Source organism: Sesamum indicum, linkage group LG16 (genome assembly GCF_000512975.1).
Source record: "Sesamum indicum cultivar Zhongzhi No. 13 linkage group LG16, S_indicum_v1.0, whole genome shotgun sequence".
NCBI classification, from domain to species: domain Eukaryota; kingdom Viridiplantae; phylum Streptophyta; class Magnoliopsida; order Lamiales; family Pedaliaceae; genus Sesamum; species Sesamum indicum.
Window position 1 is genome coordinate 1023311 of NC_026160.1, and position 16998 is coordinate 1040308.

General features: G+C 35.1%; 1 protein-coding gene across 1 annotated transcript; it reads left to right on the forward strand.

Moving 5' to 3' along the window:
• LOC105178507 (isocitrate lyase) lies at nucleotides 13270–15616 on the forward strand. Its single transcript, XM_011101997.2, has 4 exons — nucleotides 13270–13393; nucleotides 13480–14600; nucleotides 14685–15166; nucleotides 15257–15616. The coding sequence occupies exons 1-4, from the start codon at nucleotides 13364–13366 to the stop codon at nucleotides 15352–15354; spliced, it is 1731 nt and encodes a 576-aa protein (XP_011100299.1). The 5' UTR covers nucleotides 13270–13363; the 3' UTR covers nucleotides 15355–15616.

Genomic DNA, 16998 nt, shown 5'->3' on the forward strand with positions numbered 1-16998 from the left:
AGCCCACAGAACGTCATAACCAATGAAGTTGGCTCACGAATATAAAGGTGATCATAAAATCAACTTTCGAGGATTAGTCTAGAATATTCGAAGTTGCGAATCTTGAGAGTAGGCATTGAATGTTTTTATTGAGACTTGTGCTAATGAATGTATCTATATGGTTGGTATGATGTTTAATTGACGACAAACATATGATGTCCATATGTTATTAGTGGGTGGTTGATAAAAGATTGCCATGCCGACTGAGTTGGCTAACAAGGAGTCATCATATGGAAGCCCAAGGTCATGATTTGTAAAACCGAAAACTCTTCGGTGCTGATATAAGGGATTTAGTCTTAAGACTTGAGAATCAACTATTGTCTCATGCGTGGGGCAGCTGTATCTTGGTCTTGACAAAGGGTGATTGCATTGTGGACATGGTCACTATAAGCCCTCTACCAATACAGTCGAAACACATATAGTGCCTAGTGAGTTCCAAGTTAGGATTCATTGCTATCATGAAATAATAGTGATCTCCTGTGTTTTCAAACACATGCCTAGCTCCAGAAAGTCTATGTCCGAGCAGTCTATCGAATAGGAAAGGGGTTTCCTAGGTTGATTGTTGGAGTGAAACAAATTAGAGTTGATGCGGAGTTGACTAGGCTAGGATAAAAATCAACATCTAATTCCGTATCTCAGACTAAAACCGAAGGATAACAGATGGAAGAATCCCGTATGTACCCAAGTGCCTACAGGTTCACACAATCTTCACCTATTTTCAGTGTCATGGATCGTTGCTAGATGACCATCAATAGTAACGGGGATTCCTGGACTGGCCGTTAATTAATCATGAGTGATTAATTAAACATAATTTAATCAATCTAGTCCAAAATATCTGCAATTAAATCGCATATTGATAAAAGCCCTAGTCTAATTGAAGTGGTCCTATAGAGTCACACACATATCACAACAATTTTTTTAAAACTAATTGCGAAACGATTCCAAAAGAAAATATTTAATTAAATTAATTATAGAGATCAAATCATGTGATCACTTAATGGAGAGTCCATGTTTTACGGGAGCCCAAATTTTAATTAATATAATTAATTGAAATTGTGCATTGTTCAATTAAATTAATTTATTTGAATTGAGCTTAATTAATAAGTACAACCCATCAATTGATTGAGACATAATTAATTTAATGTGATTAAATAAATTTAGATTGAAAGGGTCGTCGTGATTATGGAAATAAATGACGCAAGACTTAAAGCGCCGCAGTTGCAATCTTTGCTTCTGACAACGTCTGTGCCATAAATTTCAGAAGAGATTAAATGAAAGCTTAGAGACCAAAATAGGGTCAGCAGTTGCAGCTCAATCTGATCCAAAGATGACATGAAAGGGCAGTACATACCCACTAAGATTACTACAAACAAGAGAGGAGAGTTTGCTACGCAGAGAAGCTTCTACTACATCGCAACTGACAACGGTCAAACTGTTTTATGACACATGTAATCCTAAAACCACTCCTTCCCAAACGGCTGTGCTCTTTGGTTTACACGTACAATCAGACGCAGGATAAGGTCTCACCTATATAGACATATTTTTATCTTCCAATGAGGGAATTTCGCCCCTTCCTTCCATAATATATCTGGATTTTCCATGCATGCCCAAAGAAAAATTGAAAGCCAATGAATTGTCATATTTCTTAGCAGATTTTATTAGCATAATTGATAAATAGAAAGGAAGAAGTAGTAATAAACGAGAAAAAAAAGCATATATGTTGGGCATTTTTAGTTTTCTTTCCAATATTTAGAACAATTTTCCTTGGAAATTTCCAATACATCTGACAAATGTAAAGTAGTGAAACGATCAATCAAGCACAACCATCCGCGGGTGGAAAGTGAACTAACCAACACTATTTTGCACAAAATCATCGAATATACCATTAAAAATAATACCCCATACACACAAATTTTTGATATTGGTGATGCCATTAGTGCGTGTCGAGTACAAAAATACAAGAATTTATTTGCCAATAAATTTAACATAGGAAATCAACTTGCTACAAATTTAACAACGAACTATTTAAAAGAAATATTAAATAATATAGATTAACGACGAAAATTTTACTTGATAATTAGCTCGACGCTAATTTTAGCATTAGATTTGTTCGTAGCTATTGATCATTTTTGTTGTAGTGTACTTTGATAGGATGTGTTTTATCACTCAAATGCATGCCTAATTCAAGTGTTATAGAATGAATGTATAGTATTGATAATTGAATTATGCATCTTTTAGGTGAAGGATTGTTATTAACTCTGTTTGAAAAAAGAGAGCCAAAAAACCTTAAATGTAGTCAAAAAGTGATTAAGGAAAGATGAAATGAAAACTTATTTGAGCATCCGATAGGGCGTGATCACGCTCTATTCAATAGGCAAAGCAGTCTACACAAGAGTGCATAGATTGAAAAGATTTGCAATTGCGATTTGTTTTCTTTTCCAGACCTCAAGTGGAAAGGCAATAGAGGACATTTTTTGGTGCTATAAAAGGAGTGTGAAGGCTCAAGATCTAGCATCCAATTCCATATTTTACTACTGTCTTAGTTTGGATCATCTCTTCTCTTTTCCTTTCTTTTTACTTTATATTTTTCTCTACGATCTAAGGAAGAATTTTTACACACATGTTGTGTAGCTGATCCCCTTTCCTAATTTAAGGAAAATGTTAACACAATTGTTATACTTTCAGATATTGGTTTTAATTTGCTTTCATCGAGTATTTCTTGTCTTGATTTACATCTTATGAAACGATTATTGTTGATAGATCTGACAATTTGATTTGATATTAATTATTCTACTGCTATTCATGAGTTCAGTGATCTATAATTGTTATGAATAATGGTACAAATAGCAAGCAAATTAATTTTGTGTTTCGCATGATTTATATATAGGGACAAAAAAATAAAATTAGATAATTGCAACTATCTCAATTTTTTTATTTAAATTCAACTGATTCCACTGAAGCGAATGCTATTATTGAATTGATATCCTTCTCCACACATTGCCGCGTCTTCGCCGTGGTCCCAAGCCACTTCCACATCAGCCCTCCTCTCTCTCTCTCTCTCTCTAAATATATATGTAAGTATATATATATATACATTCGAAATTAGTTGTATATATATAGCATATATAATCTTAATTATGTATTTATTAAAATATAAATCAAATTAAATAAAATTTATAATATTGATTTAATAGTTCAATTTGAACCTTAAATTGAAACCAAAATCCAAAGGTATTAAAGTAAGGACATAAACATCATTTTAAATTTTTAATTAAAAAGATAAATAGAAAAATTGTGCGTGTTATTCATCAAGCGAGTCGTGCGTGTTCTGGCTTCATTTTCCTCGTCACATATGGATAAATTGCATTCAATAGAGCTTTGTAGTGGCATTGAAAGAAAACAGAAAGGATATATATATTTACTAGCAGTTGTGCTATGTCGTTTCTGTATGTATATAATAAATAATTATTCAGATTTTAAAATATATTATATAAGAGTAAAATATATAAATCAATATATCATATTTCAAGAAACGAAATAAAGAAAGAAAAGAAAATTAATTTATCAATTGATATAAAATTTCAAAAGTTGAATAAGTTAGTTATATTATTAATTTAAAAATATTTTTAGCTTTATAAAAAATTAGTACAACGATATCATTAACCACTATTTGTGAATTTGAATGGAATTTTTCTGTTATATATAATATAGATGAAGGATGCATCCGGAGCTCTGAAAATCTTTTTATGTCATTTTGATTCTACTTCGCATTGCAAACAGCTATACAAATAACATATTAAGTTGTGATTCTAAAAAATGAGCAGTGAAGTTATGGGCAGAATTTGTATCTCGTTATATATTGATTTAGAGAAAAATATGATTTAGGTCCATTAATTATGTGTGGCTATACTTTTAATTATATTCTATTTAAAATTTTAATTGAGGATTGTATATATAATGGCACTTTTAGTCTAAATCTCGTTGACAAAAGGTAAATTGGCATAAAGTTATTGCATAACGTCCACGTGGCTTATTTGACTTTTTGATTGTTTTGGTTACTTTTGCTGTCGTGACATGAGGAACGTATACAAAAAATATAATTTGGATTTTTAATTTTTTTTGATTACTTTTACTGTCGTTATATGAGGAACGTATAATTTGGACCACTCATCCTATGTTTTTTGTACTGACATTTAATTATAGGTATAGATTTTGTCGTATATATCAAGAACTGATGAACAAAGGATCATAATGTTACTGATCATTTTTTTAATTATTATTTTTTTATATCTATACCAAGTTTGTAAATTTTGGGAAACAAAAATATTATTAATTTTCATAAGTAAATATTCTCACGTAAATAAATAACAAAATGCAATTACAAATGCTGCGCCACTGTTGTCAAGGGAAATATAATGCAAAACGACCAAAAACTGTACACTTAATTTGAAGTCTATCATCTGTTTCCTGCCGTTAAAATGAAAATATATTGTCCTACCCTAAATTCGTCCCTGTCCATTTGAAGTCTATCATCTTTTCCCTGCCGTTAAAATGAAAATATATTGTCCTACCCTAAATTCGTCCAGTACAATCTGTCTATTCTATCATCCCTGCCGTTAAAATGAAAATATATTGTCCTACCCTAAATTCGTCCAGTACAATCTGTCTATTCATTTTTTAAACATTTACATTAATACCTAATTTTTAATTATTACTTTAAATTTAACATAAATTATAAAAATATTAAAAAAATTGCAAGCAACCCTTTTGATTGTAAATGAGTAATTACCTCCTATGAAAAAATAAATAGCAAGTTACCTTTTTGTATTTTAAAATATAATAATTTATCTCTTTATATTTTGTAAATAAAACAATGTACCTCCTTAAATATGAAGATAAATTACTTCATTTAAAAAAATATAGTGATAAATTATTATATTTTTTTTATAAGAAATAATCTATTTATTTTCAATATTATAACGAATAAATCGTTCTTCACCCAAAAAAAAAAAAAAATTAATAAGGTTAACATGGATATATAAGCATATACTTAAAAGCACAACTCCATCATGCAGTAATGATTTGAGGTATGGGAAGGATTTTGTTGAGATGTGGACAGATTATTTATGCATTATACCTTTTGAACATTATGAACTCTCTGCATATGATTATTAATTTTTGGGTATGGAGCAAGAGCCCTACTACTGTAGTTGTCGAGTTGATGCATCGATATTCGAAAATTTGGCTCGTCCATCAAGGTCTGAGGATTATAATTAACCACATCTTGTCGGGCTGGTATTTTTAGTGTTTCGAGGAAAGAAACTTCTTTTAATTTTTGTCTTCTCATGGCCAATTGGTTATATAAATAAAAATCGAAAATAGGATATAGTTCACACAAATGAGACATCAACTACAACTCACGTCCGAAAGAACAAGGAAGAAGCAAAATAAAGTCCAAACCACCGGTAGGTTAAAACAGAACTCTTTGCCGAGTCCACACTGTAGAATGAGACAAACGACATAACTGTGCCGTGGGATGACTACTGCCTGAAAAGCAAAAATTGTGGTATGATTGTGGATACCGTTTTGTTTCTCAAGGTTAGCACAACACTCTCTAATACGTGCACTTGTAACAGAGAGGTGGAACAACAGACAGAAATTCAGAAGAAAGGAAGAGTAGAAAGAAGAAAGCAGTAAGGCCCCAGTTTATCTGAAGATTTGAGATATAAAAAACGACTAGTTGGAGAAGGATTCTCTCAACAAACTATGACTGCTTCAGCTGAAACTCTCCATCAAACTTAGACCAAGTCTGCTCGCATTTTTCTCAACTAAATTGGACTTGGTTTGTTGAAAAAGAAAAAAAAGTGTAGGATTTTTTGTGATTTCTCACAAGAATATTTAAAACTGCATGGTCTGACCTGGCATGGATCGAGATAAGATGGGCGGGCGCGTGCGTGTGGTAATTTTTTCAAAATCTACCTACCAACACTTCTCACGTCATAGGTAAAAGTGTAAGGGAATATATACAAGTTGGGAGTTCGGTAAGAAACCAATGTGGGACAAAAGAAGTGTTAAATAGTTGGTAATTCTCCACAATCTCCCACGAATGACTAACTAGCTTAGAGAATGAGATTTCAGAGTGAAGGAAGAAATATACTTAAGTATTGATATATTTAGATTGAATTAATGTATTGTGATGTGAGGCAACAACTCAGCTAATGAAAGTGAAAAAAAATTCTTGAACTTTCGCTAGCTCAAATTGAGACATCCACAACACGTATAATTTTCTTTAGAGTCTACTAGCTATTCCGCGATATATACAAGCGCTATTAAAAAGGCCCTGTGCTCAGCACCTTGGTTTAGGATGAGTGTTGTAGAAAGAATTTATTTTCTTTCACAGAAGGTGGCCCACCTTCACACTCATTTAGATGGTTTTATCAAGTCCATATTATTATAGACCAAACAACTGAGCTATGAAACTATCTCCTTGATCCTTCTCTGTCAAGATCATCCATCAATTCCTTGTAAGTACCACCCAAAATACAGGGTTGTGGATTTTCATACTGTTATTATCATATTGTATCGGTCTAGGGGTTTGAGCCCAATTGCCTTTGAAGTATCAAGAATCATTCTCCTTGTCAGTCCTTTCGTGAGAGGATCTGTCAAGTTCCTTTTGGACCTCACATATTCTAGGGAGATTATCCCATTTTTCAAGAGTTCTTCGATCGCACCATGTCTTATACGAATATATCTCCTCTTGCCATTGTATGCATAATTCTTAGGAATATTGACAGTAGTTTGAGAATCGTAGTGCAAGGAGATTGATACAGATAACCCCCACAATATCTCCCACCAAGTTTCTCAACCATTCAGCTTCTTGACCTGCTAATTCAAGAGTTATAAATTCAGATTCCATGGTAGAGCAAGCAACACAGTTTGTTTCGTAGATTTTCAAGAAATAGCTCACCCACACAAAGTAAAAATATAGCCAGTTTAGGGCTCATGAGTAAAATTTTCCTCGATTGTGAGAATAAATATGAACAAAACTAACACGCCCAAATACTTTTGAAAGTTTTTGTTGGTTGTTTAAGAACCAGAGTTTTGGAAGGTCATATGTTTATTAAGTGACCCTCGATCAACATGGTTTCCCGAAATAGGCTGTAGGAACATTCATTCGACACAATAATGTTCGACTTAATTTAAGCAAATGTCAATTCTTATCCTTAGCTACCACATTTTGTTGCTGGTTTCAACACAGGATAAATAATGAACAATTACATCTTTTGAAATAATGAAAACAAGGTTTGGTTGAAGTATTCCATACCATTATCACTCCTTACCCTTTTTATGCTCAATCCAAATTATTATTTTATCAACTAAAAAAATTAGGGAAGTTTTTACTGACTTCAGATATGTTTTTATGAGAAAATCTCATGTTACCCTTTTGCAATCATAAATAAAGGTGACAAATCATTTAGTTCTTGACATAATGGTTATCCTTGATAGTTGGTAATAGAGATTTATTGTCTCTCAATGCATTTTGCAAACTCACAAACATCACGTTGCAAGTCATTTATGCCAATATTCTTTAACAATATAAGAAACATAGTTTTCATTGAACTAAGGGAAAGAATGACCAAGTTGATAATTATATAGGGAATAAGTTTATGAGTAAAACTTTTATGTTTAATCGTGTAAAGACAAGGGAGGTTGTCGATTGTTGGCAACACTTATATTTTATAGAATAAAGTAAGCCTAAAATAAGCCCAACCATCTTTCCCCGTAACTAATCCTGAGATACACAAGTAGGGTAAAACATTGTAAGATAATGCGACTGTTTTGTAATCTTTTTATGAATAAAAGATTAGTAGAATTTAGGAATATTCAACACGTCTTTCAAAAAAAAGTCAGTAAATGAAAAGACAACTGTTGAATTGCAATAGTAGCAAAGAATCCTTCTTCAACTTTGACTCTTCAGTTACTTGGACAAGAGTTGTAAGTGATAAAGGAATGATGGTAAGTAGTCATATGGTTCGTAGCTGTTGGATTTTTTAGCTCAAGACCAATTTTTATTGGTAGGCTCAACCCACCACCTGATGGTCCAAAAACCCGACCCACTACCCACCAACTTGACCCAACCTGGTCCAATGAAAAGCCCCTAAGATTCCCCTCCATCCTCATTTCTTTTGTTGCACTGTCTCTCTTCTTTACATGGCCGACTCTCTCCCTTTCTCTCTTATTCTTTATTTTCTACCATTTGCAATGCTTTGGAAACACTCACTACCGCCCAAAACATTGTCACTTCTTCAGCATAAATCACCCCCTTTCGGACCGAAAATAAGAGAGTCAAGAATGAGAAATTAACGAAGAAATCGAGAGTTTCTGAGAAGTGGGTTTGTGCCTTGGTGGCCATGGTTTTTTGGTGCAACTGGTGGTGGATTCTTGGTGATGAAGCTGTGTGCTTCACCCTCCCTCCTCCCATCTGGCTCCCTGAGCCTCTTTGATTATGTTCCGGTCCATTTATGTTTTCGCTTTATTTCTTAGTATTACTGTTGACAAACTCTGATTGTTGTTATAGTTAAATGTGTTTGTATAATGTTTGGACTCATCACTTTGGGATGAAATTCCAACAGTGATAATAGAGCCTCGTCTCTGATTTTTCGCCTCGGTGCTGGTAATTTTTCCTAAACCCTTCCTCTTATTTTTTTCGTGATTTATTGCTGCTGTTTGAACGAAAATCTGCTGCTGTTTTTTTTTTCTCTCTTTTTTGGCCGAAAATTGCTACTGTTATTATCTAATTTTTGAGCGAAATATTGTTGCTATTATCTGATTTTTTTTAGTGAAATTTGTTGCTGTTTTTTTATACTATTTTGGGCAATTATTTGTTGTTGTGTTTATACTATTTTAGGCAAATAATAGTGTTGTTTTTTATCTGTTTTGGGGTGATAATCTGCTGTAGTTAAAATCTATTTTTGGACGATAATTTTTCCTGTTATTCCTACCTCGAATATCTCTGGTTGTTTTTGATATTTTTTGTATTCGATTGAAATATTTGTCTGAGATATTTTCTATAAACACGACTGACTCATTCCCCGATCTCCCCGTCAAACCACTCACCTAGACAGACACTTGAGGTTGGGGGTATCTGGTCAAGATTTGGCTTGAAAATTCTTGGTTTTCTTGCTTCGTAAATGCTATGTGCAATTTAATGCTAAGTGCATTATTATTGAATAATATTATTGGCTTTGTGCATATGATAGCTATGTACATTTTTGTGTGTAATATTAATGCTTAGTGCATTAAGGATCGTCCTCTGTGGATGCTGTGTTCATGTTTATACTTAGTGTATAATTAGTGCTTCTAAGTATTTTTTGAGCCTTTGTGTCATTAGCCTAGGTGGTTAAAGTGCTATTGAAAACGAGCCTATGTGGATGTTTACTTGAGCCTTAGTGGTTGTATGAATGTGCATAAGTGGCTGGTTGAACCTATGTAATTGTGTGTTTTTGTGACATTTGCCTTGGTGGCGGTTTTAGCCTATGTGGCTACATGGATTAGCCTGAGTGGCTGTTTAATTTAGCCTCGATGGCTAAGGGTTTATAGCATCGTCATCTGCTAGGTGCAAAAGTTAATTATACTGTGTGCTATGCTTTGTGCTTGAAATACCATAAGTCGAATATTGTTACTAACATCTTTGTATTGCAGGTGCCAAGGTATAATGGCAATGATAATAGCCAGATCGATTCTTGGACTAGGTTCCCTTTTGGGTCTTGGTCCAAGGGGTATTTGTTGGAGCCCAAGATCAATTTTCATTGGTAGGCTCAACCCACCACCTGATTGTCCAAAAACCCGACCCACACCCACAAACCTGACCCGACCCGGTCCTATTAAAAGTCCCTAAAATTCCCCTCCATCCTTATTTGTTTTGATGCACTCTCTATCTTCTTCACACGATCGACTCTCTTCCTTCTCTCTTGTTCTTTATTTTCTATCATTTTCAATTCTTTGGAAAGACTCACCACCTCCCAAAACATTGTCACTTCTTTAACATAAATCAGTCCTTTTTGGACCAAAAATAAGAGAGCCAAGAATGAGAATTGACGAAGAAACCGAGAGTTTATGAGAAGTAGGTATGTGTCTTAGTGGCCATGGTTTCTTGGTGCAACTGGTGGTGGGTTCTCGGTAATGAGGCTGTATGCTTCGCCCCCCCTCCCAATCTGGCTCCCTGAGTCTCTTTGTTTATATTCCGATCCTTTTATATTTCCGGTTTATTTCTTAGTATTATTGTTGATAAACTCAGATTGTTATTATAGTTAAATGTATTTGTATAATGTTTGGGCTCATCATTTTGGAATGAAATCCCAGCAGTAGCTCCTGAATCAACTACCCAAAAATTAACGGGAAGGGCAAATAAGGCACCAAGAGCATGAAAAATAGAAGATTTACCTATCTAGAACCAATGAACATGATCCACCAGAACTTCCTACGGAATTCAATCTCTTTATTGCTAAGACCCTTTCTTTCCTTGTTCCTTGAGGTTTTCCATGTAACTCTCAATGTGTCCCCTTGCTATAGTTTTGGTTCTTAAAGAAATAACACCCGAGCGCTTCTCGATTCTGAGTTGTTGGAGCACCAAAATTAAGGTTTTGTTGCTGGTTTCTAAAACCCCCCGTGTTGGATTTTGTGGACATGAATCCTGAGCCTTTAATAGTTATAAGCCCCAAAATCACCATTCTTGACTTTCCTTTGCCCGAATAATTGAGAAAGTCTCACTTAGAGGTGGTAAGTGTTTCTTTGCCATGTACTTAAGTCCTGTCGAAACCTCAAAAATCCTTTCCTTTTCTACAAATTTTTTAGGCTTCACACTATTGTTAATGCTTTCATACTGATATTCTGATAATGGTCCACTTCAAGTCAAAGACTCTTCATTAAATTATAAGCGAGTGACAAAATATGTATCTTGCTTGGTGGATAATATTCTAGTCTTAATCTCATAAATTACGGGCATCAGTTGCCTTGGAATATGACTAAGATATATACGACATTCCAAATCTCTTTAGAAATTCACAAGAACATGTATGTTCTTTCTTCGACTTCATTGAGTTCCAAAGCCAAGACATGATCATGAAGTCTTCTTCGTACCAAACTGCAAACTTATAATCATCAACAATTGGATTGGTTCCTAATAGAGGATTCATCTCTATCACCAATAGGATTCATCTCTATCAAAATCTCTCATGTTAAGGATATTAATGATTAATCCAAACTATACCCTATATATGCACAATTAAGATATTATTTTGATTTTATGATATCCTCCTATTTACAACTAAGATATTATCTCCAATATGAAGGTAAGATATCATTTTCTATATATAACTAAGATATAAAATATGTTGAATTATATTGCTAATTTTTGTCACTAATAATTTACTATTTTAAAAGTTGCATCATCAAATTGCAAAATTTGATTTAAAAAATGCACAAAGATGTGCAATTTTATTCCTGTAACTTGGTGGTTGTAATTATGGTCCTATTGAAATAAAATATTGCAATTTGATTCTATAATTTTAAAAAACCTATAATTTTAGAATATCTCCGCCCAAACCTCCTCAAAATCCCCAATCTCATTGGGTCAGTGGAAGTAAGATGCGATTTTACAACCAAATTGGCCGGAAAAGTCATTAAATTGCAAATTTTCTAAAGTTATAGGACTAAATTATAAAATCTAATTTCAACAAAACTCAAAATTATCATCCCTTATAATTACAAGATTAAAATTATAATTTTTACCTCACAATACACGTTTGGCAAAAATGATTCTGACCAAGCCTCTTAATTTGTTTTATACCAAAGGCAAAAATAAAAAGGGACAAATTTGCAAAATTTTGGGACCTTGAAAGTAAACATGTGAAATTATACAATAATAGCACTTTTCCCCATGAAAGTAAACATAATATTACCGTTTAATTACACTTAAATTTCTTTTTGAAATACAAAATTATATTTTTTCCCAAAAAACATTTAGAATTATACTTATACCCCTTAAAAGATTCTCTATTTACTTAAAACTGCAAAATTTATTCCTCATTCAGTATTCCCGTAAAAATATTTTTGTACTTGTAAATAGGTATATGATTTATATATAAAGTTTAAAAGGTGTAATTGTAATAATGCTAGCATTCTCATATTATAGCAATTGAATTAAAAGTAGCCGTTTATGAAATTAAGAACTAGTTATCTTGGAGCTAACGTTAATAAAAAGTCGAATTTGAATCTGAAGGAACTTTATTTGGAGATTTTACCTTTAAATTGTCAAATTTATATGAAAAAGATTGTACCCATTTTTACCTATCAAATATATATTTTCATTTGTTATAACTTTTTCGTATTTTGATTCTCGTACACGATAAAATTTGTGTCCACAGTATATATAATAATTACATCATCTATTTCATTTAAGAAAATAATTTATAAATATATATGATATATGTATCATAAGAAAATATAGGATTACACTTTTAATCCCATACGATAGAGGGTTCAACACTTTTAGTCCGCTTTTATGAATTATGATATATTTGGGCATTCCCTTTATGGGATTTTCGAAATTGTTCAAAATTATTCGACATATTCAATTTTGTGCTTTACGAGATTTATAAAACTAATTTTATCGAATTTTCTTGATTTTAAAAATATTTAAAAAATTTAATAAGATATTTAACTGTATGGGTCAAATATTTTTAATTTAGAGACCATTTCAAAAATCCCGTCTAAGTATTTCTAATTTTGGTACCATCAGAACGTGAGCCGGATATGCAATGAAGGATCCTTCATGGTAATTACTCCAATTTCTTTGCAATTAACCACATAAACATTTGATTTAACTTCTGCTCACCTCGTTGGTTAAGGAAAAATGTTTAACAAACAACAGAGTCCGTTACTTATGATCAAACCGAATGATGTCATGGTGAAGAAAAACTGGACAAAAAGCCCTTGTGATCATAGAAATTGCTGAAACCCCATTTATGGATAATGGTGGCGTTCAGACCGCCATTCTGCCTACGAAATGATGCAATAAAATACTCGGCGATACATACATATAGATAAGACTAAACAAAGAGATCGATGATCAAGTGGAGTTTTCTTGGGATTTGGTCTTTTTTCTTATCTTTTTTGGTCTAACTTTCGCTGGTTGTTATCCCTTCAACTCTTATAAATTCAGGCACTTGGCCTCAGCCATTGCACCAACAAGTTTCAGTACAGGAAATTAGAAAAGCGAAGGAATACAACATTTGTATTCAATCATTTGTTTAGAGTTCTTACCATGGCTGCATCTTTCTCAGTGCCTTCCATGGTGATTCTTGATTCTTCTTGCTTGCTAGTTAATTTTCGTTGTTCTTTCGATTTTTTATAGTTAACTGGTTAATCTTCTGTGAACAGATAATGGAGGAAGAAGGCAGGTTCGAGGCAGAAGTAGCCGAGGTGCAATCATGGTGGAACTCCGAGAGGTTCAAGCTGACCCGCCGCCCATATACCGCCCGCGACGTGGTGGCGCTCCGTGGCAACCTTCGCCAATCCTACGGCTCCAACGAGCTGGCCAAGAAGCTCTGGCGAACCCTCAAAACCCACCAAGCCAATGGCACTGCCTCGAGAACCTTCGGCTCTCTCGACCCCGTCCAAGTCACTATGATGGCGAAGCATCTCGACACTATCTACGTCTCCGGCTGGCAGTGCTCCTCCACCCACACCTCCACCAACGAGCCCGGCCCGGACCTTGCCGACTACCCATACGATACCGTCCCCAACAAAGTCGAGCACCTCTTCTTCGCCCAGCAATACCATGACCGGAAACAAAGAGAGGCTAGAATGAGCATGAGCCGCGAGGAGAGGGCTAGAACTCCTTACATCGATTACTTGAAGCCTATCATCGCCGACGGAGACACGGGCTTTGGTGGCGCCACCGCCACCGTCAAGCTCTGCAAGTTGTTTGTCGAGCGCGGTGCCGCTGGTGTCCACATTGAGGACCAATCGTCCGTGACCAAGAAATGCGGCCACATGGCAGGCAAGGTTCTTGTCGCAATCAGCGAGCATATCAACCGTCTCGTCGCGGCCCGGCTGCAGTTCGATATCATGGGGGTGGAGACGGTTTTGGTGGCCCGTACTGATGCTGAAGCTGCCACTCTGATCCAGACTAATGTGGATACGAGGGATCATCAGTTCATCTTGGGTGTAACCAACCCGAGCCTGAGGGGTAAGCCTCTGGCCACGATCTTGTCGGAGGCGATGGCGGCCGGGAAAACAGGGCCGGAGCTGCAGCAAATCGAGGACAATTGGCTAGCCACGGCCGGGTTGAAGACGTTCTCCCAGTGCGTCGTCGATGCTATTAATAACATGAACATCGGCGTAGCTGAGAAGCAGAGGAAGCTGAATGAATGGATGAATCTCTCCAGCTATGATAAGTGCCTCTCTTACGAGCAAGGGCGCGAGATTGCTGACAGGCTTGGGTTGGCAAACCTGTTCTGGGATTGGGACCTGCCTAGAACCAGAGAAGGCTTCTACAGGTATTAACTACAGAGGATTTCAATGTGATTTTAGTATGCTATTTGGTATCTAATTTTCTGTTTTTCTCGATGGTTGGTCGGCAGGTTTAAGGGGTCGGTGCAGGCAGCGATTGTTCGTGGCTGGGCTTTCGCGCCACACGCTGACTTGATCTGGATGGAGACGGCAAGCCCGGACTTGGCCGAGTGCACGGAGTTTGCCCATGGCGTAAAGTCAAAACACCCGGAGATAATGCTGGCCTACAATCTGTCGCCGTCTTTCAATTGGGACGCCTCGGGGATGAATGATCAGCAGATGATGGATTTCATCCCTAAAATCGCCAAGCTAGGATACGTCTGGCAGTTCATCACGCTGGCTGGCTTCCATGCGGACGCCCTGATTGTCGACACGTTCGCCAAGGATTTCGCGAGGAGGGGAATGCTGGCGTACGTCGAGAGGATCCAGAGAGAGGAGAGGAACAATGGAGTTGATACGTTGGCTCATCAGAAGTGGTCTGGTGCAAATTACTACGACAGAGTCCTTAGGACTGTTCAGGGAGGCATCACTTCCACTGCCGCCATGGGAAAAGGCAAATCTAACTCTCAAAATTGAAATTTTCCTACATCGTAGAAAATTTCGACCCGTAATGTTCTAATGTTCGCTTGTTTGAATATTGCAGGAGTGACAGAGGAGCAGTTCCAGGAGACATGGACTAGGCCGGGGGCAACCAATGTGGCGACTGATGGAAGTGTCGTGATTGCAAAATCAAGAATGTAGGAAAATTGACATAATTGTGGGATTCTTGATTGTCATGTTGGTGTTGAGGCAAAGCTTGAAGAACCCTTTTATCGGTTACATTTGTGGGAATTAAATCTAGTACAATAAAATATATTTTATTTTGCAATAATTCCATTGTTGGTCAAGGAATTATGTGGGCGAATTTTGGCCCTCATCGAAATTGAGGGTTTGATTATACATTTGTGCCTGTCTGAAGCTTTATGTTCTTGAGGGAAGAAACGTGTTGTTCTTGGTTTCTTTCTGTTTTTTTCTGTTTCAAACACATCGTTTGCATAAGTGACTGTACGTACGACAATACAAAATATATAAAACTAGTCGTAAAAATGGGACTACGATTTTAGAGTTGTTATTATATAAATAAATAAATATATATATATATATATTAAATAGTAAGGATATTTTATCGTATAATTAATGAACATAATAATTGAAATAGAATTACGTCCACATATATTTAGTGGATGCGTTACAATTGTTGTGTGTATTGTTCCTATGCATTTGCATGTCACTGATCGTGAATAGCTTCACACACTTCTCCCATAGTTATTGTTAATGACAATCTTTAAATAATAATTATCATTATTTAAATTATAAAATTATTATGGTGATAAACTAGTGTTATAAAATTAAACTAGTAATAATTTTTAATATCGTTCTAAAAAATTTTATACCTAAGTATTCATTATTATTATTATTTTTTTTACAACACTAGGGCAAATATTACATTATGCTTATTCTTAAAGATGAAGTGATCCTGAGCACTTGGTTTACTTTAAGGTCGCCGGGACTGTGATTTGGGAGGGTAAAAAATTTAGCCATTTACCTTTCAATTTGTGATCTTCCTCAAGCTTAAATCAATTATTTCCCCAATTTTTTATTAGTTTCAAGAGAGGAGATAATAAATAATTAAATACATGAGGCAAAACAACAAATTTTCTCTATAAAAAATTTGCAGTGCACGCTGAGTAGCTGTTGTTCCTGTTAAATGACCCCGGTGCTCGGTTTTCCTATAACAAACATGAAAATGCCTCGACATAACAAATACATAAATACGATGATAAACGATAGACTTGGCGAATTTCATGTTTGAGGTCTAAAGTTACTGAATTGAGAAACATTTAATGTACGAGAATATCAAACCCTAGTCACCAACAACATAATAAGATCTACAAAATAAAAATAAAAACCTAACCCAAGAATATGTCTAAGAAACGCCTTTCTACTTGCTAATTTGCTTATGTCAAGCTTTAACATCACATAGTCTCCTTTCAACTAATTAGATATTTTTAAGTGATGATCCAACTCAACAACAAGCAAACTGATTCAGAATGAATGCAGATTATATTAGAGAGATAATACGATAAAGTAACGGTTTAAGCCTATTAGTTACACATTTCGAAGCAATTCTAATAACCACATCGCACGAATTAATTGGAACACTGTTTCCGGTGCACTATACTTCGGAATGGAAACAATATGAGAATAGTTTATTTTATGTGACAACTCTCGATCATTCAGAATACGAAGGACATACTTTGTGACATCTCTTCCAATTCTATGCCGAATTTTTCAAAAAAATAATGGGGGCATATGGTCCGAACCAGGTGACCTGAGGGAATCATA

Excerpts from the sequence above, each read along its gene's own strand:
- LOC105178507 (XM_011101997.2), top strand. The coding sequence starts at position 13,364 with ATGGCTGCATCTTTCTCAGTGCCTTCCATG. Across the intron at positions 14,601-14,684 it reads ACCAGAGAAGGCTTCTACAG|GTTTAAGGGGTCGGTGCAGG; the intron begins GTATTAACTACA and ends GTTGGTCGGCAG. Across the intron at positions 15,167-15,256 it reads CACTGCCGCCATGGGAAAAG|GAGTGACAGAGGAGCAGTTC; the intron begins GCAAATCTAACT and ends TGAATATTGCAG.